The sequence below is a fragment of the Muntiacus reevesi genome, chromosome X (assembly GCF_963930625.1).
Source record: "Muntiacus reevesi chromosome X, mMunRee1.1, whole genome shotgun sequence".
In the NCBI taxonomy this organism is placed as follows: domain Eukaryota; kingdom Metazoa; phylum Chordata; class Mammalia; order Artiodactyla; family Cervidae; genus Muntiacus; species Muntiacus reevesi.
The window spans coordinates 52,062,843-52,086,353 of NC_089271.1; the positions used below are offsets into that span (position 1 = coordinate 52,062,843).

At 50.5% G+C, this 23,511-nt stretch overlaps 2 protein-coding genes and 1 long non-coding RNA gene across 9 annotated transcripts in view; 2 read left to right on the forward strand and 1 right to left on the reverse strand.

Moving 5' to 3' along the window:
• The window catches only part of LOC136154802 (uncharacterized), a 184,444-nt gene extending 184,095 nt beyond the window's left edge, over nucleotides 1–349 (reverse strand). The window contains exon 1 of the long non-coding RNA XR_010660516.1: nucleotides 297–349. This is a non-coding gene — a long non-coding RNA (uncharacterized lncRNA). The remainder of the gene's footprint in view (nucleotides 1–296) is intronic.
• The window catches only part of HDAC6 (histone deacetylase 6), an 18,697-nt gene extending 142 nt beyond the window's left edge, over nucleotides 1–18,555 (forward strand). For 2 of the 6 annotated variants that reach the window (XM_065916989.1, XM_065916992.1), the window contains exons 2-29: nucleotides 1,012–1,134; nucleotides 1,220–1,348; nucleotides 1,483–1,571; nucleotides 3,540–3,624; nucleotides 3,731–3,771; nucleotides 4,453–4,549; nucleotides 4,691–4,788; nucleotides 6,003–6,107; nucleotides 6,226–6,294; nucleotides 9,996–10,122; nucleotides 10,219–10,284; nucleotides 10,377–10,436; nucleotides 10,516–10,605; nucleotides 10,918–11,024; nucleotides 11,114–11,181; nucleotides 11,437–11,608; nucleotides 11,699–11,827; nucleotides 11,986–12,154; nucleotides 12,489–12,622; nucleotides 13,142–13,210; nucleotides 13,320–13,512; nucleotides 14,967–15,116; nucleotides 16,555–16,729; nucleotides 16,840–17,264; nucleotides 17,348–17,452; nucleotides 17,585–17,731; nucleotides 17,827–17,955; nucleotides 18,170–18,555. In XM_065916989.1, coding sequence (XP_065773061.1) covers nucleotides 1,042–1,134; nucleotides 1,220–1,348; nucleotides 1,483–1,571; nucleotides 3,540–3,624; nucleotides 3,731–3,771; nucleotides 4,453–4,549; nucleotides 4,691–4,788; nucleotides 6,003–6,107; nucleotides 6,226–6,294; nucleotides 9,996–10,122; nucleotides 10,219–10,284; nucleotides 10,377–10,436; nucleotides 10,516–10,605; nucleotides 10,918–11,024; nucleotides 11,114–11,181; nucleotides 11,437–11,608; nucleotides 11,699–11,827; nucleotides 11,986–12,154; nucleotides 12,489–12,622; nucleotides 13,142–13,210; nucleotides 13,320–13,512; nucleotides 14,967–15,116; nucleotides 16,555–16,729; nucleotides 16,840–17,264; nucleotides 17,348–17,452; nucleotides 17,585–17,731; nucleotides 17,827–17,955; nucleotides 18,170–18,238 — 3,390 coding nt within the window. In that variant the 5' untranslated portion in view covers nucleotides 1,012–1,041 and the 3' untranslated portion in view covers nucleotides 18,239–18,555. Of the gene's footprint in view, nucleotides 1–552; nucleotides 571–618; nucleotides 696–1,011; nucleotides 1,135–1,219; nucleotides 1,349–1,482; nucleotides 1,572–3,539; nucleotides 3,625–3,730; nucleotides 3,776–4,452; nucleotides 4,550–4,690; nucleotides 4,789–6,002; nucleotides 6,108–6,225; nucleotides 6,295–9,995; nucleotides 10,123–10,218; nucleotides 10,285–10,376; nucleotides 10,437–10,515; nucleotides 10,606–10,917; nucleotides 11,025–11,113; nucleotides 11,182–11,436; nucleotides 11,609–11,698; nucleotides 11,828–11,985; nucleotides 12,155–12,488; nucleotides 12,623–13,141; nucleotides 13,211–13,319; nucleotides 13,513–14,966; nucleotides 15,117–16,554; nucleotides 16,730–16,839; nucleotides 17,265–17,347; nucleotides 17,453–17,584; nucleotides 17,732–17,826; nucleotides 17,956–18,169 lie in introns of those variants that run through there. The other 4 variants (XM_065916991.1, XM_065916990.1, XM_065916993.1 and 1 more) reach the window with 4 other exon arrangements.
• Nucleotides 18,556–19,378: 823 nt separating this feature from the next.
• ERAS (ES cell expressed Ras) lies at nucleotides 19,379–23,169 on the forward strand. Of its 2 annotated transcripts, XM_065915809.1 has the most exons (3): nucleotides 19,379–19,837; nucleotides 19,972–20,034; nucleotides 22,230–23,169. In XM_065915809.1, the coding sequence occupies exon 3, from the start codon at nucleotides 22,274–22,276 to the stop codon at nucleotides 22,976–22,978; it is 705 nt and encodes a 234-aa protein (XP_065771881.1). In that variant the 5' UTR covers nucleotides 19,379–19,837; nucleotides 19,972–20,034; nucleotides 22,230–22,273; the 3' UTR covers nucleotides 22,979–23,169. The 2 variants fall into 2 exon arrangements, with proteins under 2 accessions (XP_065771881.1, XP_065771882.1); XM_065915810.1 differs by lacking the exons at nucleotides 19,379–19,837; nucleotides 19,972–20,034 and adding an exon at nucleotides 21,179–21,682.
• Nucleotides 23,170–23,511: the final 342 nt, after the last annotated feature.

Consider the following 23,511-nt stretch of genomic DNA (forward strand, 5'->3'; position numbering starts at 1 on the left):
CCTAAGGTAAGTGGACCGGGAATGAGGGACGGCGGCCCTGGCCGATAGAACGACAGCACTGGTGGTTGGGAGAGGGTCGGGCTTGAGCCCGAGCGCTTGGTCGAACCGCCGGCACGCGCCTCACGCAGGCGCAGTACGGCCAGCGTCGCGCGCAGAGAAGTGGATTAGCCGTTAGTGAATCCACGGGAGGTGTGGCCCGCACTAGGGGCGCGGCGGCGCGGCAAGATCCCCTGTGTGGGCGGAATCGGGGCGGTCTGTGGAGAGACCGGCCCAATGTAAAAGAGGGGATCACGCACCTGCGGTTGTCAGGAATTTGGAGGCTCCAGGCAAGGGCGGAGTTTGAGAAAGGGGCTGCACCCGGTGGGTGGAGCGGAAGGGATTGGTCGGTGCCAATGGCGGCGAGAAGGAGGAGGGGCCAGCGGAAGGCGGTTCGAACTGGCTGGAAGGGGCTTGGTGAAGCGCTAGGGGTTGGACCTGGGTAGGGGGTGGGGCCTGTTGGAGGGAAAGAGGCAATCCCCTGAGGAGCCGGGCTTGTCGAAACGTTAGGGTCAGGATCTAGCCAAGTAGAAGGTGCTGGGCTGGCCCGATAAGGGGTGGAGTTACGTGAATCGTTAAGGGTGGAGTCGGGGCCGGGGCTGGGTCTGGCTGAGTGAAAGGGTGGCTGATTATCTCGGGAGATTGGCTGGAAGCGGCAGGTTTGCGAAGGGGTGCGGTCTGCGCGAGGCTTTGAGGAATGAAAGGGTTGATAGAGCGGAAGGGGCGGTGAGAACGGACTGAGCTTGGGGGTAATAGTGTTAAAGGGATGGAGCCTAGTGGAATGGGCGGGACCAGGTAGGATGGACACCCTGTTGGAGGGAGAGAGCCTTGAGAGGCGGAGTTTAAAAGGCGGTGGGGAAGAGCCAGCAAAAGGGAAGGAGACTAGCGTAGGGGGCGGGGTCTGGGAAGGGGCTGGGATGTGGGGTCTTAAGGGCGTTCGGGCCCCTTCACAGTTACCTCCACCCCACCCCCCAGGACCGCGTCAGGGGTGAAGTCTCCCCAGCCATGACCTCCACCGGTCAGGATTCCACTACACCCAAGGAGCGAAGGAGTAGGCACAATCCCCACTCCCCCACCCACGACTCCAGCATCACCTCGGTGAGGCCCCCCAACCTGCCTTGATGAGGGGGAGGGGGAGCAGCGGGCTGTGCGTTGGACTCTGACCTTTCTCTCTGTTTGGCAGAAGCGAGGTGTTAAAAAGGGTGCCATACTCCGCTCCAGCCCCAATCTAGCGGAGGTAAAGAAGAAAGGCAGAATGAAGAAGCTTAGCCAAACAGCCGAGCAAGACCTAATCATGGGGCTGCAAGGGCTGGTGAGAGGGGCCTGGCCTCAATTTAGCCTCCTGGGACAATCAAAACCCTAAGGTTCTCCATCCTGGACTATGTGGGATGTTCCCACTGATTCAGGCCCTCAATGCATCAGTCTCTCCCATTTTTTTCCTCGCAGAATCTGAACCTGGAGGCCAGAACACTGTCTGGCACTGGCTTGGTGTTCGATGAACAGCTAAATGAATTCCACTGCCTCTGGGATGACAGGTGAGGCTGGCTCCTCCAGGCCATACCCAAACTATACAAATATATGCACTTAGAGTCCATTAGCAAGAATGAACCCTTTCTTAATCTAGCCTAGAGACTGGAAGCAGATGATTTAGGGAGATGGGGCTCAGGCTCGAGTGGGTTCTTTTCATTTAGCCAGCGAACCTTTATTGAGTGCCTACTGTGTGCCAGAGATGATGATACAAATGTGTCGGACAAGACAGACAGGGAGCTGACAGGTAAGTAGGAGAACAGGTCTCGAAGTAGCCATCAGCAATGTGAGGTGTTTAATGAAGAAGGACCTAAGACCAGGACTTTCAAGAGTGTTTACTAGAGGACCTTAGACTAGTATCCAGGGTTCTCAGGATGCTTCCTTGAAGAAGGGACCTTTGTGCTGAAATGGAAGAATTACACTTCCCATTCAGTCACATGTTGCAATCCATCAGCAAATTATTTTGGCTTTATTCAAAATGTATTCAGAATCTGACCTGTCCTTGCTGCCTCCACTGCCACTACCATTATGACTCACCTAGACTTGCAGAGGCCTCCTTGCTTCCACCCTCATCCCTACTGCCTGTTTTCCACACAGCAGCCTAAAAGAATACATACGATGATGTTCTCTCTCTTAAAGTCCTTCAAGGACAGACTGTTTCCCTGAAGGTAAAGTTTAAATTCTTCATCCTGGCCTTCAGTGTTCCACGTGACCTGGTTCCATATCACCTCCATGACCTCGTCAGCCAATCCTCCCCCTCATTTGCTTTGCTTCACTTCCTGCACACTGATCCCCTTGCTGTTCTTCCAACATGCCTGGCATTCTCTCATCTCAGCCTCCTCTCCCAGTTAACATTCAGATCTCAAGGAGACCCTTGGAGAGGGCTTTGCCTGGCCACTCCTCTTTCCCCACACCTGAGATATTCCTAACCCATGCCATTGTTTTGTCCATTATTATTCTTATGTGGAGAATGAAATGGCAACCCACTCCAGCATTCTTGCCTGGGAAATCCCATGGACAGAGGAGCCTGGAGGGCTACAGTCTATGGAGTCGCAGAGTTGGACATGACTTAGTGACTAAAAACAACATACTTAAGTGTTTACCAGTTTAATTTCTATTGCAGTGGAAGACTCCAGATGGCAAAAGGCTTCATTACCAAATACATATCTATCTCCAGAGGCACTAGGGACAGGCAATAGACAAAACAAACAAAACTCCTGCCTTTGTGGAGATTACACTGTAGAGGAGGGAGACACAGTAAACAAACAAAAAACAAGGGATAAAGTATGTTAGAAGAAGTGCTATGGAAAAATGCTGAAGCAGGAGGGAGAGTAGCAGAAAGTGTGGTGGAGGGGACTCTTCAGTTTTTTTTTTTTTTTTTGACTCTTCAGTTTTAAATATGATCAGGTAAGGCCTCATTATCTGAGCAGAGATCTGAAGGAGGTAAGGGAGTGAACTAGAGAGACATCTGGGAGAAGGTTGTCCTGGGCAAAAAGGAGAGCAAGTGGAAACTTGGTTTTGATTAAGGAATAGGGAGGAGCCCGGTGTAGAAGCAAGCAGTAGGAGATGGGAGTCAGAGAGGTGATGGGAGCAGATGGTCACAGGACTTCTGGGGCATGGGGAGGACTTTGGCTTTTACCCTGAATGAGATGGGAGCCAGGAGAAGGTTTTGAGTAGAGGAAGGACGTGACCTGATTTGAGTTTTAACCAATGTCTAGGCTGCTGTGCAGAGAAAGGACTGCTGGGGGAGCAGAGGCAGAAGCCAGGAGGCCAGCTGAGTGCAGTAACCCAAGCCAGAGTTTATGGTAGCATTCACTGGAGGTGATAGGAGAGGGTCAGGCTCTGGATATGTTGTGAGAACAGAGCCACCAGGTGCCAGAGGTGACTCCAGTTTCATGGGTCAGCAGCCGTGGAAGGGCAGATGGGGCAGATGTGGTGCTCACCAGTGTCATATATCTGTATCTCTGTCAACCCAGCTTCCCGGAAGGCCCAGAGCGGCTCCATGCCATCAAGGAGCAACTGATCCAGGAGGGCCTCCTGGACCGCTGTGTGTCCTTTCAGGTGAGTCCCCCAGCCAGCATCCTGGGCGAAAGGCAGTGACTGAGGGAGGGACCCGGGCACAGCCAGAGCAGATCCTTAGCCCTTTGTCTCTCTCTTGTCTCCCTAGGCCCGATTCGCCGAAAAGGAGGAGCTGATGTTGGTTCACAGGTGAAGGTTTAGGAGCCTCGTAGGGGATGGGGAGGCGGCTGCCCCTGGGCCAATGCTTTGAGAAGGAATGTCACTTGGGCAAGTCACTGAGCCTCTCTGAATCTCAGTGTCATGCCTGTAACCTGGGAGCTAGTAAACATAAGGAGGGTGTGATATGTACTTAGAATGGTGCCTGGCATATCATCAGTCCCTGGTGAGCTATTTTTGTTACTATAATCTGATGTGTAAACAGACAATAGATATGTGGATGGAATGATCAGAGGGTTCCCCCAGCGGGGCTGAAGGAACCCAGAATAAGAGGCCTGTTGTGGTATGTCTCAAGGAAAGTTAGCTTGTCAGAGGGAGTATCAGAGCTGAGAAGAGAAAAAGAATGAGTCCCATGAAGAAGGCTGAGGAGAGGGAGGTCCAGACAGCTGGGACAGTCTGGCCAAAGGCCTGGAGGTAGGATCTGATACGGCCAGAGCAGAGGACAAAGGATATTACTAGAAATGAGACAGACTGGGGAAGGAGCACGGAAGGTGTCCTCTACCCCAGCTATCTCCTACATTGACAGGTGAGGAGGCCTGACTTGTCCAGGGGTTTGATGAATGGAGGACTCAGTTGGGGAGGGTATGGGGCCCTGGTACAGGGGCCAGGGAGGGAGGCGAACCCCTGAATCCCATCCCCCATCTATGTACCCAGCCTAGAATACATTGATCTGATGGAAACGACCCAGTACATGAACGAGGGGGAACTCCACGTCCTAGCAGATACCTATGACTCAGTTTATCTGCATCCGGTATGGATGAGAACTGTGAGGGCAGAGGGTGGTGGCCATCCTGGGATTCCCCATTCCCACATCCACACCACCCTGGAGGGAGTAGCTGAGTGGCCACTCTCTCCCTCATTCCCCTCTCTGACTCCCCACTGTCTTCTCCAGAACTCATACACCTGTGCCTGCCTGGCCTCAGGCTCTGTCCTCAGGCTGGTGGATGCAGTCCTGGGGGCTGAGATCCGGAATGGCATGGCCATCGTCAGGTAGGGCCCACTGGCATTTGGCTTTTTACATTAAAAAAAATTCCTTTCTCAAATGTGAAAGGTAGTGATATGGATAGTATATTTACATGGTTCAAGAATCAAATGTGAAAAAAGGTTGACAAGTGAAAGGTACAAGTGAAAGTCCTCCGTACCCCTCACCCCATCTCCAGACCCCTGCTTCCTCTCCTGGAGGTAATCACTGTAACCAATGACTCATGTGTCCTCCTGGAAACAGTCTGTGCCTATTTGTGGGATAAATACCATATTTTATTGATTCTAGGATGTATATTATTTCATATTTGAATTTGAAATTTGAAATTCAGATGCATCTTAGAAACAGTAATGCCTCAGAATTCCTTTAGCATAATTTCCTGCTTTGTTGTTGACATGTGAAAAAAATCACAGTCTATCTTATTATCCTTGGCACCCCATGATGAAATGCAGAAGATGTAGTTTTTTTCCTCCCTCCCCTTTGGTTTTAGTTGCTCAGTTGTGCCCAACTCTTAAAGCCCCATGCCCTGTCACCTGCCAGACTCCTCTGTCCACGGGATTCTCCAGGCAAGAATACTGGAATGGGTTGCCATTCCCTTCTCCAGGGGATCTTCCCAATCCAGGGATCAAACCTGGGTCTCCGGCATTGCAGGCAGATTCTTTACCAACTGAGCTATGAGGGAAGCCCTCCTCCCCTTTATTAGCCACAAATTATGGTAGCATTCAATACACTTCCTGTACTATGAGTTTTTCACTTTTATATCTTGGAAAGCTTTTTTCTTTAACAGTGTATAGGCTAGACCTGTGTAGAACACCATTATACAAATACGCAGTAAGTTAACCAGCCCCTACCATTGGGCATTTTAGTTCTCTCCAATCAATTGCTGTTTCCAAAAAAATGCTGCAACAAATATCATCCAATTATAAACATGTTATTTCACCCTTTTTGTTATATAGGTTGTGGACTAAGTCCCCAGGAGCAGAAGGACTTGGTATGAGGGTGTATGCATTGATCATTTAATGAGCATTTTCAAATTTCCTTCAGAGAGAGAAGAGTAGACTAGGGGTGAGGGTCTGAGGGCCCCAAGTACTCAGTTCCTGGCAGCTGTGCAGGCATCAGCACTGAGGGAGTTGGTGGTCCAGGAGTAGAGAGCAGGAAGAGTCCATCTCTGCCGAGGAGAACCCCACCACCAGCAATCTATGGCCTTCCCTGCTCTGCTCAGGCCTCCTGGACACCACGCCCAGCACAGTCTCATGGATGGGTATTGCATGTTCAACCACGTGGCCGTGGCTGCCCGTTATGCCCAACAGAAGCATGATATTCAGAGGTCAGCAGCAAGCAGCAGGGCGGGTGTAATGAGGGTGATATGAGGTGGGGTGTCCTGGTCTGGGCACTTCTTCCCTTGATCTTCTTACATAGTGGCCGCCTTTCTCTCCCATTCACAGGGTCCTTATCGTGGATTGGGATGTGCACCATGGTCAGGGAATACAGTTCGCCTTTGACCAAGATCCTAGGTATGCCGGGATGCTAGAGTACTACCCCAAATGCTCGATTCCCAGCCACCCTCTACCTTTACAGGCGCAGCCAGAAGGGGCCCCAGAGGGAAGGGAAAGCATTCATATTCATTGGTTGGACCTGTCCTGGGAACAGGCTCAGTGCTGTCCTCTGCATGTCTGCTGTCTCTCTGAGAATTTCACTCTGAGGCAGGGGCTATTGGGGTCCCCATTTTACAGATCAGGGAACTGAGGCTTACAGGTTAAGAGGTCGTACAGAGAAGTTGAAGAGACAAGATTTGAGTCCACGGTATTTGGGAGAGCTCATTCACCAATTTACCCAGGAGCTGAAGTGAACCTCAAAATACTACTTTGTTTTCCAATTATTTGTTAAAAAATTAAAGGGAGTTAGTTCCCTGGTCACCTAGTGGTTAGGATTCTGGGCTTTCATTGCCACAGCTGGGTTCAATCCCTGGTCAGGGAACTGAAATCCCACAAGCTGTATGGCACAGCCAAAAAAAAAATTAAATAATATCAAAATGTCTAAAGCAGTGACTCTCCTGTAATTCCCATCACCTCAAAAGTAACTGAATTTTTCCTGTAGATATATAAATATTCATCATTATTCCTATTATTAACACACTACCACTACATTTTCTTTGGCAACTTGCTTTTTTGCTTTTAACAGTATGGTGTGGGCACCTCTCCATGTTAGTACCTCTGAAAAGCATCTCATTCTTTGTAAGGCTCTACCATGTTCCATGGTATGGCTGTACCTTTGGTCATTTAATCCTAGGACATTTACAGTGCTTCCCAGTCTTTGCTATTACGGACAATTCTACAGTGAATAGTCTGGTAAATATATAATTTTATACTTCTCTGAGCACATCTGTAAGATGTTTTACTTGGGCTTTTATTGAATTGATTGCATAAATTATACTTTCTCCCTTGTAAAAGGGCTCTTGCGCTCCTGTGGCACTTTATCTAATCTAGGTTGGTGGTTCTCCAGACATTGCTTTGTTATTTTCCACCATTCAGTATTGCTGGCACATGTCCAGATATCAGTCTGATTTCATTCCTTTCCAATATATTTTCCTTTCTGGAAGGTTTTAGGTTCTTCCTGGTGACCTAAATTTTCACTTCGCCACTGATTCTACTTACCAGTGGTAGACATTTTACATCAGAATATTCACACCTTTCTTAAATCCTCAGAAGTTTTCTGTTAGATTTTGATGATTTCTTCTACTGTGTCCTCTCTGGTCTCTCTGTTAGTCAGATGTTAGACTTCCTGGGTTGATCCTCTGTATCTCTTATTTTTTATCTCATGTCTTCTGTCTCTTTTTCCTTTTGCTCTGTGTCCTGGGAGATTTACTCAACTTTACCTTCTAATTCAACAGTCTTCCTGTTGAATTGTGTGTTTATGAATTCTTTTAATCTCCAAGATCGCTTTCTTGCTCTCTGTGTCTATGCTTTACTAAGCTTTAGTTTACTTATTTTCTTTGTCTTCATAACAATGTTTTAAGAACTATCTGAAGGAAATAGCAACCCACTCCAGTACTCTTGCCTGGAAAATCCCATGGATGGAGGAGCATGGTAGGCTATAGTCCATGGGGTCGCAATGAGTCGGACACGACTGAGCGACTTCAATTCACTTCACTTCCTGATGGAGTTAAGAGACAGAGATAGGAAGCTGGATGATTGAAGGTCATAGATTTCTTTTTCATTTATACATTCTTATTCATAAGGAAGAATGTACTGAATATATTCATAATTCTTCATACCTATACATATAGTCAGTCATATATCCAGAAAAGAATACAGCTGTTGCCTCCAAGGCATTTATTAAAACAAAAAGAATGACTAATCATACTAAGGAAATCTTATTATGCCTAAGAAAATTAACAAGAATTCCTTTAATAAACTAAAACTTAGTAGTTAAAAGGAAAAAAATTAATTTGGTGAGTTTCTCACTCAGTGACAGAATTGATTTTGAGTGCATTGACCTATATCTGTGCTTGACTTCTCCAGAAGGGAAACTTCAATCTGTCCTGGATATCCTCCCAACATGTTCAGTATGGGAGAGGGCTCACTGGGGCCCTGGATCCTCAGACAACTTTCCGGGGATTTGTTGAAGTCTCTAATTGACGTCCTTTCTCCCACTCTCTGTTTTCCTACTGTTGATTCTTGTTTAAAATATCCTTACTATCTTTTGATAGGATTGTAGGGGAGTAAGGAGGTAAACCTGTGCTATTAATCTACCATTCTTTTACTGGAAGTTGATTGAACTTATTTGTTTACTTATTTTTGGCTACACATCAGCTTGTGGGATCTTAGTTCCCTGACCAGGGATGGAACCCAGACCCTTGGCAATGAAAGCACAGAGTCCTAACCACTGAACCATTAGGGAATTCCCAGTTGAACTTATTTTATCTCCTTCTGTTTAATAAACTTGGACTTTCTTCAGATCTTTTCTTTAGTCCTTTCTTTCCCTGATGATAATCTTTATGTTCTACTGTATGTTTATCTATCAGAGTCAAAAGTGAAACAATCACCCCCCCATCTGCTCAAGACCAGAGTTTTTGCATGAACTTCATCCCCCAATTCCAAGATAGTTTTCTTCTATTTCAAAAATCCTTTTACTCCAGTTTGCATTTAATTTCACAACTACAGTATGAACATTTATTAAAATGTGACTGTTAAGTTTGCCTAGATTCATTGTTTACTACTATTTCTTGCCTTTTCCTAAAATAGAAAAAAATGCTGCCTTAAATCCTTTCTGGAACAAGGCAGGAAGTGAATGAACAGATGGATAGAAGGATGGATGAGAGATACTCATTTTGATCGCCTCATTCAGAATCAAGCCTTCCTACTGGGCTTACTATCAGAACATATACCATTGTGACTTCAGTATCTGTTCTGTGTCAGTCTTCCTCACTGCTCTGAGTGCTTTCTCTAGAAAACAGAAGTGATAGAGGTGGCCCTGTAAGGTATTGGAGAAGGAATTGCCCCCTCACTGGCCTCATGGAGCCCCAGCCAGCATCCCTACTCCAGCCCCACATAGCTCCCGAGTCTCCCCACTTCCTTCAGTGAAAATACGAAGCTCCCTAGCTTTGCCTGGCATTCTTTTCAGCCTTACCTGGCTCCCACTAACTAAGAGCCACATGCCCCTATGGGCCTCCGGTGTCATAATGTTCTGTGGTCACTACCATGGTAACAGAGGCAGGTGGGTAAGCAGGCATGATCTAGAGTTCCCCATGGGGTCAGGAGCCCTCGGCGGTGGAATAGACCTGATAACTCTCGGGGTCTCAGAGGTAGAACTGTATGGGCACTGAAAGGGGCAGCAGTGTTTACTGTGGGAGGAATTTCAGTAAGAGACCAAATGAATGAGTGAGTGAGGTAATGGGTAAATAAATGGAAAAAAAATTTTTTTTTAACATAGTGAAAACTTTTATATTTGGAATTAGCCAGCTGGACTCAGTTTAGATGATCCCAATTTTGTTGGCAACATCCAAAGTATCATAGTCATAAATGGAAGAATTAATGGATGGGAAGATGAATAATTTGGCAACTGAATGGAAGAATGAATATATGAATTTAAAAATTCATGGGGAAATTAATGAGAGAATGAATGAGTGGTTAAGTCAACTATGGTAGCTGTGGGTTGGAGGTTTCTGGGAAGTACTGACTGAACCCCACACCTCTTTTTTTTTCTCTGCCTCCAGTGTCCTCTATTTCTCCATCCACCGCTATGAGCAGGGTCGGTTCTGGCCCCATCTTAAGGCCTCTAATTGGTCCACCACAGGTTTAGGCCAAGGCCAGGGATACACCATCAACGTGCCTTGGAACCAGGTCAGTGTCTGCCCACCCTTCACCCCCAAAGTGAGACCCACTCCTGCCCTTCAGAGCAGATAGCAGTACGTCCCCATCATGCCTCCCTGTCTGCAGGTGGGGATGCAAGATGCTGACTACATCGCCGCTTTCCTTCACGTCCTCCTGCCAGTCGCATTTGAGGTCCTGGGGCTCTGGGGTGTGCTGGGGCAGAGGTGATGTTGAGGGATGGGCCATGAGAGCAGGTGGCCTCATGTGATTCCTTCCTCCTTCAGTTCCAGCCCCAGCTGGTCCTGGTAGCTGCTGGATTTGATGCCCTCCAAGGGGACCCCAAGGTAAGGCAGGTACACGGGGATGGCGGGAGGGCAGAAGGAGGCCCCGTGGAGCCAGGCTGACCCTCTGTGTCCCCCCCAGGGTGAGATGGCCGCCACTCCAGCAGGGTTCGCCCAGCTCACCCATCTGCTCATGGGTCTTGCAGAAGGCAAGCTGATCCTCTCACTGGAGGTGAGTGACTCACTTCCACTTCAGCCCATGGATCCTGGAAGACAGAAGAACAACATTCAAATCTGGCAGAAGTTCCTGCCCCGGCATTTCCACTTACTAGCTGGACAGCCTCACCTAAGTCCCTCAACTTCCCTATGCCTCTGCTTCCCTTATGTCAGAGGTACATCATAATAGTGGTAACCACCTCAGATTATTTGCTCAGCAAATGAAATCACCCTTCAAATGCCTTGACATGTGCAGCCAGCACCACCCCAGTGTCATTCATACTCTTCTCTGGTAACATCTGGCTCTTTCCTGCCCTCCTTCTCCCAGGGTGGCTATAATCTCCGCTCTCTGGCTGAAGGTGTCAGCGCCTCCCTCCACACCCTTCTGGGTGACCCTTGTCCCATACTGGAGTGTCCTGGTGCCCCCTGCCCAAGGTAAGCCCAGGGGGAGGAGGGGAGAAGCAGGCCCCTCACTGCTCACTCAGGGGCCGGTTGGTCACATTTTACCCTCACTTGACCTCCAGTGCCCAGGTGTCACTTTCCTGTGCTCTAGAAGCCCTTGAACCCTTCTGGGAGAGCCTTGTGAGATCAGGTAGGTGGCAGGGAGTGTGTTGGGTCAGGGGTTGGGCAGGGAATGAGCTGTGGGAGGAGTTTCTCTTCAGACCCCACTCTGACCTTCCTGGGCTACCTTGCTGGGTTGGGAGGGTCAGGCCCTCTCTCTCACTGGGCCCTGATTTCAGGCCTCCCACCCCTTTTTAGGTTTGGGTAAACCTCATTCCAGAGTATTACAGGGATCTAGGTTGGGGGTAGCGTAAGGGAGTAGGGTGAATGTAGCCTCTCCTTGCAGTTGAGACCCTGGAGGAAAAGGACACTGTGGAGAAGGATGATGTGGAAGAGGAGGAGGAAGAGGGACTGCCACAGTCCCCTGAGCTCTCCATTCCAATATGGCCGGTGCTGCAGGCTCGCACGGGGTTGGTCTATGACCAGCGGATGATGGACCACTACAACTTGTGGGATAAGTAGGCAGTCAAGAGAGCCAGGCTAAGTGGGAGGTGGGGAGGGACCCCCGCTTTCAGTACTAAGCCCTGCCTCTGTTCCCCTACTCCTAGCTACCATCCTGAGATGCCCCAGCGCATCCACTATATCATGCATCACCTGGATGAACTGGGCCTTGCCAAGCGCTGCCACGCCCTGCCTGCAAGACCCGCTACAGATGCTGAGCTGCTCACCTGCCACAGGTCAGACCCATGTGGCCAGGGTAGGATGGGCCTCAGAGCGTGGAGCCTGGGCTTGCCTCTCTGATACATGGAGCTGTTATAAGACACAGGGTGGGGAGGGATGTGGAGGGGACAGAATTACCTGGCTGTCTTCTCAAGTGCCCCCTCTGTACCTTCAGTGCTGAGCACTTGGAACGTCTGCGGGCCACGGAGAAGATGAAGACCCGGGAGCTGCGCCGCGAGGGTGCCAACTATGACTCCATCTACATCTGCTCCAGCACTTTTGCCTGCGCACAGCTGGCTGCAGGCACCGCCTGTCGCCTGGTGGAGGCAGTACTGGCCGGAGAGGTGCCTGCGCTTTGGGGAGGGGACCCTGGGCTCCTGGCAAGGAAGTCCTGGGGGCAGGGGGACGGGAAAGAGGCGACTCTGAGAGTTGGGCCAAGCCTGAGGAAAGGGGACTTGGGGAGCAGTCCACAATGGAAGGGGACCCCAACCCCAGCTTGCCAGAGGCCTTGCTCACAGGGAAGTACACCCAGGGGGATGGGGCCTACAGGGCATTGAGGAGGAGGCCTTAGCAGCTGGTGGAGTAGTAGGGGGACAAAAAACAGGGAAGAAGAGAGGAAATGGGAGGGAAAGTGGTGAGGGTGGGTGGTCTAATCTTTGCTTCCTGCTCCTCCCCCAGGTTTTGAATGGCATTGCTGTAGTGCGACCTCCTGGCCACCATGCAGAACCGGATGCAGCTTGTGGTTTCTGTTTTTTTAATTCTGTGGCTGTGGCTGCTCGCCATGCCCAGGCCATCAGTGGGCATGCGCTGCGGTAAGGCTCCCTGCCCCCACTGCCCAGTGCTTACTCAGCAGGCCCTGTAATGCAGCCCCCAAAGTTATCCAGAAACACCCCAGGGTCCAGTTGCCCAGCACTTCCAGAAAAGGACCAAGGAGGATCTAGCCTCTGGGGCCTGACCCAAATGGGATCCCCAGATTGTGGCGTGCAGGTGCTTATCAAACAGAATCCAGGGTCCCCTGCCCCAGAAAATCTGGCCCTTGATGACTATCCTAGCAGAACCCAGGGGCCAACCTCTGGTGCTTACTTCAAAAGGCCCATGGCACTTACCCATGTGGGGCCCAGGATCTGGCCCTGAGCACTTGCTCTGGCCCACAGTGAAGCCCTTAGAACTCAGATAGGATCCACAAGCCTGCCACCCAGCGCTTTCCCCAGGGACTCAGGGTCCTGCCACCCGTGGTAAATGTCCCGACACACAGACTCCAGAGGTGTAGCCCCTGCCCTCCCCCAAGGAACCAACGTTGCCAGGTAACTAAGGTGCTGTCCCCTCCTCAGGATCCTGATCGTGGACTGGGACATCCATCATGGTAATGGAACTCAGCACATATTTGAGGAGGACCCCAGGTGAGGGGCTGGAGCAGGGGCTGGAGGGTGGTCAGGGAGATGGGCAGGCCATTCCTCAGGGGCACCTTGCTAACCAGCTGTGTCCCCCCTTCCCACCCTGTCGCCACAGTGTGCTATACATTTCCCTGCACCGCTATGATCATGGTACCTTCTTTCCCATGGGGAATGAGGGTGCCAGTACCCGGGTAGGAAAAGCTATGGGCACAGGATTCACTGTCAATGTGGCCTGGAATGGGCCCCGCATGGGTGATGCTGACTACCTGGCTGCCTGGCATCGTCTGGTGCTTCCCATTGCTTATGAGGTATGATTCAGGGTACACGTGATGAGACTCTGTATGTGGTAGTGAGTGTGCGTGTGTCCAACTTACAGGTGACTGATCCTGTGAGAGGGCCTGTGGGTGACAGTAGTGATGGCTTTGGGTGAGAGGATGTGACTGTGTCATGGCCTTTGGGTATGTCTGTGCAGTGTCTGTCTGTGACTGCCTTCTGTGTGTAACTGTGAGGACTTCTGGATGTGTGAGAGTAATCTTGCCTGGAAGTGTGCCTGGTTGTGAACATGTCCCATGTGTACACCATCACTAGTGCTGGTCTGTGTGTGATGGTGGCCCCGTGTGACTGCCATCTCTATGGAACTGCATGGTGTTGAGGGGTTCGAGTATGTGTGAGACTCTGCGGGTAGCTGTTTGCCACTACCATTGCTCTGTGTGATGGCTGTGATATTGTACATCACTGCACATTGCTCTCTCTATGACAGTCATCTCTCCAATTGTCTCCTATGGCCTATATATTAATATGTATTTGCCTGACACTGAGTGGCTGTAGGTAACTCTCTTCTCCATGTGTAAACCATGTATGTCTGTGACAAATCATGTATGCATGACTAATTCTGAGGGTTGATGAATGTGAGTGCCATCTTTGTGACCTCTGTGCAGACATGCATGTTCAGATGTGTATGTATGTCTGTGCACAGTGGCTGTGACTACCTTCTGTGTTTGTGTAACTCTTGAAATAGTATGTGTGTGACTGTGTGCAAGTGTCCATCTCCTATGGGTGCAACAGCATGTATGACTATTTTGACTTTGGTGGTGATGTGTATAATTGTGTTGGTGCAGGAGTAGCTGTGGATTACTGTTCCCTCTGAGAAATTACGTGTGTGTGTGTATGTGTGACTCTTACCATGAATAGTCCAGTTTATATGAGACTGTCTGATTGTGTGTGGCTGTATGTGACCATCTTCTGTGTGTGGCACTTTTGTTGTCATCTCCTATGATGGAAGCATGTGTGTACCTCTCTTTAGCACTGTGTATAAAACCCTATGTTGTACACATGTGTCCCATGTTTTATCCAGGGAGGGGAGTGTTTGCCTCTTAGTCTTACCCTTGGGTGTGTATGTGAGAACATAATCTCTCTGTTTCATGTCACTGTCTCTTGACATGAGTCTCCACAGCTTACAGTTTTGCTTCGTGTCCCCGTCCATCCATTTCTCACATCTACATCTCTCTGTATCTTGTGTTTCAATCTGTGTCTGATGTGTCCATGTCTCCAAGTCTCTCTTGTGTCTCCATGTTCTGCCCTCCCTATTTTCAGGGCTCTGGGCTTGTGTCTCCCGGGCTTCGGGTCCCATGTCTCCATCCCTCTGACTTGCATCGCCCTGTTTTCATTTGTCCTTGTCTCCATGTCTCTGGGTCTCCCTGAGCTACTGAGTCCGCATGCCCCCTCCTTCATGCTCAGTATGTCTCTTCTCTCTCTGCCTCAGTTTAATCCAGAACTGGTGCTGGTCTCAGCTGGCTTCGACGCTGCCCGGGGGGATCCTCTGGGCGGCTGCCAGGTGTCGCCTGAGGGCTATGCCCACCTCACCCACCTGCTGATGGGCTTGGCCAATGGCCATATCATCCTAATCCTAGAGGTAACTCTCTCAGTCCCTCTTCCCATGGTCAGAGGATGGTTGGGAAGACTTGGGTGTCCCCACCTAGGGTTGTGGGCACACACTGGGCATTAGTAACACCGGCATGAGCAACTTTAATTGAGTACTCACTATGTGCAGGACACTTCTCTCAGCACTTAACATGTGTAACTAATGCATTTACTTAAAGCAGTCTTGTGAGGTAAGGTCTGCTGACCTTATCATTTTCCTCTCAAGATCAGGGAAGCTGAAACACAGAGAGCTGTAGTGACTAGCCAGAGATCACATATTTAATAATGGCAGAGCCAGGCTTGGACCCAAGCAGCTTGGCGCCAAAGTCTATGCTTTTTACCTCTGCTTGAGCTGCATCCAACAAAATCCCAGGACAAAGGACGTTCACTGACCTTTTGTAAATTACTCAGTGCCCCTGCCCCTTGTACCTCAGTATCCTCATCTGTAAGGTGTGATTGGCTAATCATGGAGGGGTGCCTGGAAGGTCTTAAGCCTTGTACAAGAGCTGTAGCTTATTGTTACACATTGTTCATATGTTAGTTTTACCCTCTCAGCAACCTTCTGTGCTGTCATTATTGCTCCTTCACAGATGAGGACAAAAAGTCACAGAAAGATTAATTGACTAGTAAGATGTCCCACCATGTGCCCAGGCCTGCTTGTGGCAGAGCGGAGTGGTAGACTCTTTCCTCAGGTAGCCCGGGGTTCAACCTCAGTGCTACTTCTTACCAGCTGTTAGGATCTCAGACAAGTCATCTAATCACTCTGAGCCAAAGTTTCTTTATTGGGAAAAAAAGAAGAGACTGGGGTTCCTATAGAGTGTGAGAAACAGGGGATCCCTTACCAGGTCACGACAGAGGTTCATGTAGAGAGAAAGATCGGTTGTTCCTATACCAGGGCAGGACAGGGGCTTCTGAGTGGGTGGATTCAGGGGTTCCCATTACTGTGGAGGCAGGTTCCTGCACCAGTTTGGTCCATGTGGCTGTGAGGATTCAGTGCTTAGAATAGGGTCTAGGACTTCCCTGGTGGTCCAGTGGTTAAGACTCTGTGCTTCCACTGCAGGAAAGGGGTTCAATCCCTGGTTGGGGAACTAAGATCCCATTGTGCTGCAAGGCTCGGCCAAAAAAAACTAGGGTCTGGCACATAGCAAGCACTTGATGAACATTAGCTCTTATTATTGTTGCCATTAGTGCTGTCATTGTTGTGGTTAATATTATCTTGCACATTACATCACAAGTTTATCACCCTCACAACCATCTCACACAGTGGGTGCTGCTCATCTGACACATGTGGGTTCTACTAACTTGTCCCCAGTACCCACCCTCCAGACTTTCAGGGTCCCAAGGGGAGATTGGGAGGCAAGACATTGTGTCTTCTGAATTCCCTGAGGACTACCCCATCATACCTCTCCCTCCTCTTTTCCTTAACAAAGGGTGGTTATAACCTGACGTCCATCTCAGAGTCCATGGCCGCCTGCACTCGCTCCCTCCTTGGGGATCCACTGCCCCTGCTGACCCGGCTGCGGCCCCCACTATCAGGAGCCCAGGCGTCTATTACTGAAACCATCCAAGTCCATCGAAGATACTGGCGCAGTTTGCGGGTCATGAGTGAGTGGGCTTGGGGCATTGGGGGCGATGGGGGCTCAGGGGAGGGCAGGGATCAGAGGTGAGAGAAGGGATAGCACCCACATTCAAGGATCTCCCTCCCCTGGTTTCAGAGCGCAAAAACAAAGAGGGACTCTCCAGTTCTAAGTTGATCACCAAGAAGGCATCCCAACCAGCCAGTTCTGGGTCAGCCTGTGTGACAACCACAGTGGAAGGGAACATCCTGGAGGCAGGCATGGGACAGGCCGCCTCAGAAGCATCTGTGAAAGAGTCCACTCCAGATCAGACCAAGTCAGAGACAGCTCCAGTAGAACTTACTCAGGGCCAGTCTTCAGACACAGCCACACAAGGAGCTGCACTGGACCAGACCATCTCAGAGGGGGCCACGGGGGGAGCTGAGCTGATCCAAAACCCTCCAGCCTCATGCATTGAAAACAGGATTCCTCCAGCCTTACCCATGCAAGGAGCCACAGTCCAGACATCCCCTAGTAAGCTGATGGAGAATCTCAGAGTATTGGACCTAGATAGCATGATTCAGGTAAGGCCCACCACACCCAGGTAAGGGGAAGAAGGGATGAGGATCAGGCCTTCTAGATACATCTTTCCTCTCCATGTGTACAGGAGCCCCCAGAAGAGGAAGGACTCCTGGGAGAGGCAGCTGGAGGTCAAGACATGAATGAGTCAGTGCCAGTGCAGGTCTTTGGAGATCATGCTGACACTGACCAGGTGAGCTCAGGGAGAGGCTAGAACGGTGGCTTCCTTCTCACACCCATTTGTGCCTCGACCTAGGAGTATGTGCTATAAGAACATAAAATGGGGAGATGGAGTCTCTAGCTTACTCAGTTTTACCCACCCCAGGTCATGTTTTATGCAGTGAGACCACTGCTTTGGTGTCCCCATTTGGCAGCAGTATGCTCCATACCTGAGACAGGGCTGAACGTGACCCAACCTTGTCAGGACTGTGGAACACTCCAGGAGAACTGGGTGTGTCTGTCTTGCTATCAGGTATGCAGCTGAAGAAGAGTGTGGGGTGGAGGTTGACCCAGGAGCAAACCCTAGGTGGGTCTAATCTCCACCCAACACTCATTCCCCAACTTCAGGTCTACTGCGGTCGTTACATCAGTGCTCATATGCTCCAACACCATGAAGGCTCAGGACACCCACTAGTACTCAGCTATGCCGACCTGTCTGCCTGGTGTTACCACTGTCAGGCCTATGTCCACCACAAGGTGGGCCCTGGACAGACCCTCTAATGTGTGCACACTCACTCACACCCCCTCCCCTACACACACACCTTTTGTGATTGGGTAAGGGACAAATGGAAACCCTTCTGCATGTGGGATAGGCCAAGAGACAGTGTGGTTGAGGGCTGGAGTTGGGGCTGCCTCTTAGCTGAGGTAGAGGGGTGCTCACTCTACCTCCCCTCTCTTGCCTCCTTCTCAGGATCTCCTAGCAGTGAAGAACATCGCCCACCAGAACAAGTTTGGGGAAGACATACCCCACTCAGACTAAATCCCAGGATGTGCTCCTTTACCTTCAGAGTCCCAAGATAGACCAGCCTTAGTTCATCCCATCCTGAAGACCCTTTCCAACTCCCCCAGGGTGCTGATTTAAGTGTACGTACTTGTATGAAGACTGTGGTCATCGATTGTATATCTCTCCCTGCCCACTGCCTGCTCAAGGGACTCTATCTACTCTGCCGCAAAAGGAAAGGGGAGCACAGCTCAGTGACCCCAAAGGGGCCTGATATAAACCTACTTTGAAGGGCAAGAGAATCAACTGTAGTGTGGCAGGGTTGCATATGCAATAAAGTACAAACTGTTACAACACCTGGAGAAAACTTTTAATCTTGAGTGGGTAAAGAAGCCCACCCTTCTGGCCAACAGAGCTGATGAGTGATGAAGGAATGAAGGTGTGGGTCTTTATGGGTCTTTATCAGGTCAACCCCCTGTTCAACCAGTGCCCCCCAAAAATTAACTGGCAATAGAGCAAGCAGCTCTATTAACTGGTTCCATAAGAGGTTAAATGGTGAACTCTGTGAGAAAAGGAGCACCTGCCTTAGAAATAGAAGGCTCACAGCTAGTCCCAGCTATACCCTGGGCTGGGAAGGTGAGAAAAATGATCATGAAGTGTCCTCATTAGGCCTCAGGCTTCTTATATGTCTTTTTGTCTTGATTGTGGGGATGGAGAGGGGGGAACAATGTCCAGGTTTACCATGCTTAGATTTGATGGTCATGGGTAGCTTTCCTGGGGGAAGGAGTATCTACTACTGACCAAGGGTGGGGAATTGGAGGATAATTTGGCTGTTTTATTTCCCCTACGTAATGAGAATTGCTTTGGCTACTCAAAGGAGTCCAGGCTGATGTTTCCTGGACTTTTCTTCATGGCCACCCTCATGCTCCCAAGATGACTATCAGAGCCTCACCCAATCAAGAAAAGAGAATGGGAAAAGGAGCTGCTAGTCAGCTCTGTCATCCCCTTTAAAGGAGCATTCTGGTTACCCCTCTTCCACAACTCCTGCTTACATTTCATTGGTCAGAATTGTGTCACATGACAGCCATAGCTGCAAGGGAGTCTGGGAAATGTAACTTGGCACATATCTATCTCAAATCAGGTCCTTTTGACCTTTACAGAATAACCCCTGCTTTGCAACTTTCTCCTCCCTTCAGGACCGGATGCAACTCTCTCCTATGCTATCAAAACGCCTGCTTGAGGCAGCGCAGGCTCCCAGGCCTCAGAGAGGCCCTCACAAAACATTTCACAAAGACGGGACACTCAGGTCAAAAATGTAACAACCCCCTCCCATACACTAAACACACAAAATCACGTCCCAGGTGGGGGCAAGGTAAAGAAGAGGTGCAGCAGGATGCACGAGGTACACAGGGTGGTCAGCGCTTACAGCACACCTCAAGAATACCTCCGGGCACACCCGCCTGGGAGCGCAGAACTGTCAGGGGTGCGCGCCAGCAGAGGGGCCTGAGGGCAGCCCGATACGCATGTGCACTCCCTTCCTCCCTTTCCCCATCCCGCCACTGGGACCTGGGGGAGCATCTCCTTCCCTGTCAGAGCGGCGGTTGGGGTCCCAACGCCACCGGCCTTCCTGGAACTGAGGTGAGCTGGGACACCAGGCCTCCCCCTGCCCCCCGCCCCCACACTGACCTGGGCGGTCCTTCCACTTAAGGCTGTGGGGGTGTGGCCGAGGTCAGGTGTGAGGGCAGTTTCCCCTATTTGCCTCCCCTCCGCAGAGACCTACAATCTCCGTCTCTGCAACCTCTTTCTCTGCAACCTCTGGCCGCCTTTGTGAGACCGTGAGTACGAACCTGGGTGAGGGTGTAGGCCCCAGGCCGGAACGGGGAGTTGGGAGCTGGGCGGGAAGGTGCAGGCCGAGCGCGGCTTTGGGGTGAAACTGGGTGTGCCCCCCTCCCAGCCCCATTCCGGGCTAGCCTCCTGGGCTAGTCAGTGGATGCCTAATTGTGGTGCAGAGCCCGGGCCATCCTGGAAGGAGACGGAAGGGACTGCCGTTGGGTGGACATGCCCCTCCCGTACCCCTGCTCCTTGGGTCAGGGAGGCGACAAGAAGCGGTTCATGCCGGGGGGAGGGGTCTCCGACCACCCTCCACTGGCAGTTGGCACCGTTGCTTCCCCACTCCCCTGCCACCCTGCAATGGTCTGTGTGACCTCGGCTCAGTCACCGCCACTCACTTTCCCAAGCCTCGCAGTTCCGGTTCCTCATTGCGTGGCAGCCTCAGCCCCGGTGACCCCTGCCCAGAGCGAAGGTCCCTGGCACCCAGCCCTGTCTCAGGTGACAGCGGCCATCTCTCCGGCCGCCTGCACCCCGTCCCCTGCCTCCAAACCCTCAGCAAAAACCCTGTCAGGCCGGCCTTCGGAACATCCCCAAATCCCACTCTGCTCTCATACAGGTCCCCTATGGCCTGCACTGCTGCCCTGGCTCCTGGCTGGCCCCCTCCCCTGAGATCGGATCTCTCCGTTTCTGCCCCGCAACCGGAGTGGGAGGTGGGGGTGGCGGGACCACCAGAGCTCTGTCTTCTGCTAACCTCTCCCTATCAGGTCCCCCTTCCTGGCGGGAGAGCACATTCCACAGCTCTTTTCAGGGATCCTCTCTGGGCTGAGCCCCCACAGCTGGATCTCCACCTGGGATCTTCCCCTCCACCCCAACTCTGACCCTTGGATCCCAAATGCCACAGAATTCTCCCATCCCGCCTAGCTGCCACTGCCCCTGGGCTTCCGGGGAGACTTGGAGCCTCAACCATTATGATGCATATCCTGAGGCCACACACCAAACCAAGATCAGGGATGTGTATTGAATGGGTTAATGGTGACATTCTATTAATAGTCGACGCTAATTGAGCACCTGCTGTGTGCTCCTGTCTTCTAACTGCATGGTAATTTACTTGCTTATCTTGTTTATTGTCTCTTTCTCACTTCCAGAATCCTCCCAAGGGCAGGGACTTTATTTTGTTCTCAGCTACTTCACCACCCCCACACCTCCTGCCCCCAACCCTACCTCCCATCTCCACACCCATCACAATGCCTGGCATGCAGGAAGGTCCCCGAATTAGTGAATGAAAATTAAATTATAATAGAAATGCCTAACATTAACTAAGCACCTTCTCCCTGCTTATCACCTATTACTGAAGCATTCTTACTGATTTATCTTTGTTGTCTGTTTTCCTGACTAGAAAGTCACGTTCAGGAGGGCCAGGATTTATTAATCTCTTTTCCCCCACCTCTTTGTCCTTGCCACACAGTAGGTTCTCAATAGCTATATGTTGGATAAGTAATAAAGACTAAGTTCCGATGATTATGGTTAACAGACTTCATAATTTGCTTAATTCTTTGGTTTATTGCTTACATCTTTTTAAAATGTATTTTTAATTGAAGGATAATTAAAATATTGTGTTGGTTTCTTCAATACATCAACATGGATGAGCCGTAGGTAGGTAGGTATTCATATATTCCTTCCCTCTTGATGTTTCCTTCTTTTAGAACATAAACTCCTGGGGCAGGAATGTTGCTCAGCACAAACTGTGACTGGCAGTGTCCTGGGCTGGGGTCCAACAGTGACATGATCCAAAATCAAAACTGAAGAAATTCCTGCCGTCCCTCCAGAATGGGGAGGAACTGCTAATGGGCAGGGGGTAGGGGGTATCTTTTTCAGGTGACTGGAAATGTTCTAAGATTACGGTGATGGTCACACAACTCCGTGAATGAATTTAAAAAACAATTATACACTTTAGGTTAACTTTATGGTATATAAATTAATCAAGGTGTTTTAAAAATCCCTGCCTTCACAGAGTTTATGTTGTAAAGGGGAATAAGAGAGAATAGACAACATGAATAATGTATATACTATATTAGGTGATTGGTACACACTAGGCACTCAATAAATGTTGATTCAATAACACCTGGCTGTCCCTAAATGGTCTCACCTAACTGTCTTCCCCCCACCCCCCACCCCCACTGTCTTCTCTTCCCATCTGCAGAGCCTGCTGTCCACATCTCTTCCCTGAGCTGCCCGCTTGGAGCCATGGCACAGCCGACAAAGCCTGACATGTTTGATTTGGGCCTGGGCACCTGGAGCCCTAGATCCCGGGAGCAGAGCCACAGGGCTTGGGGGGCACCCTCCAAGGGTGTAGGCAAGAAGCTGCCTGAGTACAAGGCGGTGGTGGTGGGCGCAAGTGGTGTGGGAAAGAGTGCACTGACCATCCAGCTGAACAACCAGTGCTTTGTGGAAGATCATGACCCCACCATCCAGGATTCCTACTGGAAGGAGATGGCCCTAGACCACGGAGGCTGCATTCTGAATGTGCTGGACACAGCAGGGCAGGCCACTCATCAGGCCCTGCGTGACCAGTGTTTGGCGATTGGCGATGGTGTGCTGGGTGTCTTCGCCCTCGACGACCCCTCATCTCTAGCCCAGCTGCAGCAGATGCGGGCCACCTGGGGCCCACACCACACCCAGCCCCTTGTCCTTGTGGGCAACAAATGTGACCTTGTGACCACCACTGGAGATGCTCATGCCGCTGCTGCAGCCCTCGCAAAGAGCTGGGGAGCCCCTTTCATAGAGACCTCAGCCAAGACACGCCAGGGTGTGGTGGAGGCCTTTTCCCTACTTATCCATGAGATCCAAAGGGTCCGGGAGGCCATGGCGAAAGAGGCCACAGCAGGGCCAGGTGGGGATAAAAGCCGGCACCAGAAAGCCATGTGCCACTGTGGCTGCTCTGTGGCCTGAAGGTCTTAAGTCTAGAAAAGTGGACCCTCCCCCAGACCAGGGTGATGGTTCCTTCACATGGCCCCTGCTACCAGCAAGTAGCTGTGTGGGACACTGGGTGTCTCTTCTCCTGGGGAGGTTTTCTTTTGGTGATGGGCTTTTTGGCAGTGTGGAACATAGTGTTGGTTGTGTTATGTCAAGTTGAGAGATTCTGTGCACAAATAAATCGTGTTCTTAGGTTTCAAAACTGCCTCCATGCCAAGTGTTATGTGGGTGGGAATGAGACTGGGTGGGGAGAATGTTATTGAATTGTGAGAATTCTTCTATTCAAGAAATGTGGGGGAAACCCCTATGTGCCAGGCCCTGCTTTGGGTACAGAAGATGTGGAGGCAAGACATGGAAAATCCCTGCCCTTGTAAATAGGACATGAGGCTATGTAGTAAAGGCAGGTGGAGGAATAGAGTGACATGGAGGTCAAGGAAAGCCTTAGTAGGTGACATTTGAGCAAAATCTTGTGGATAATTAGGGGCAGAGGGAATAGCCAGTGCACACCG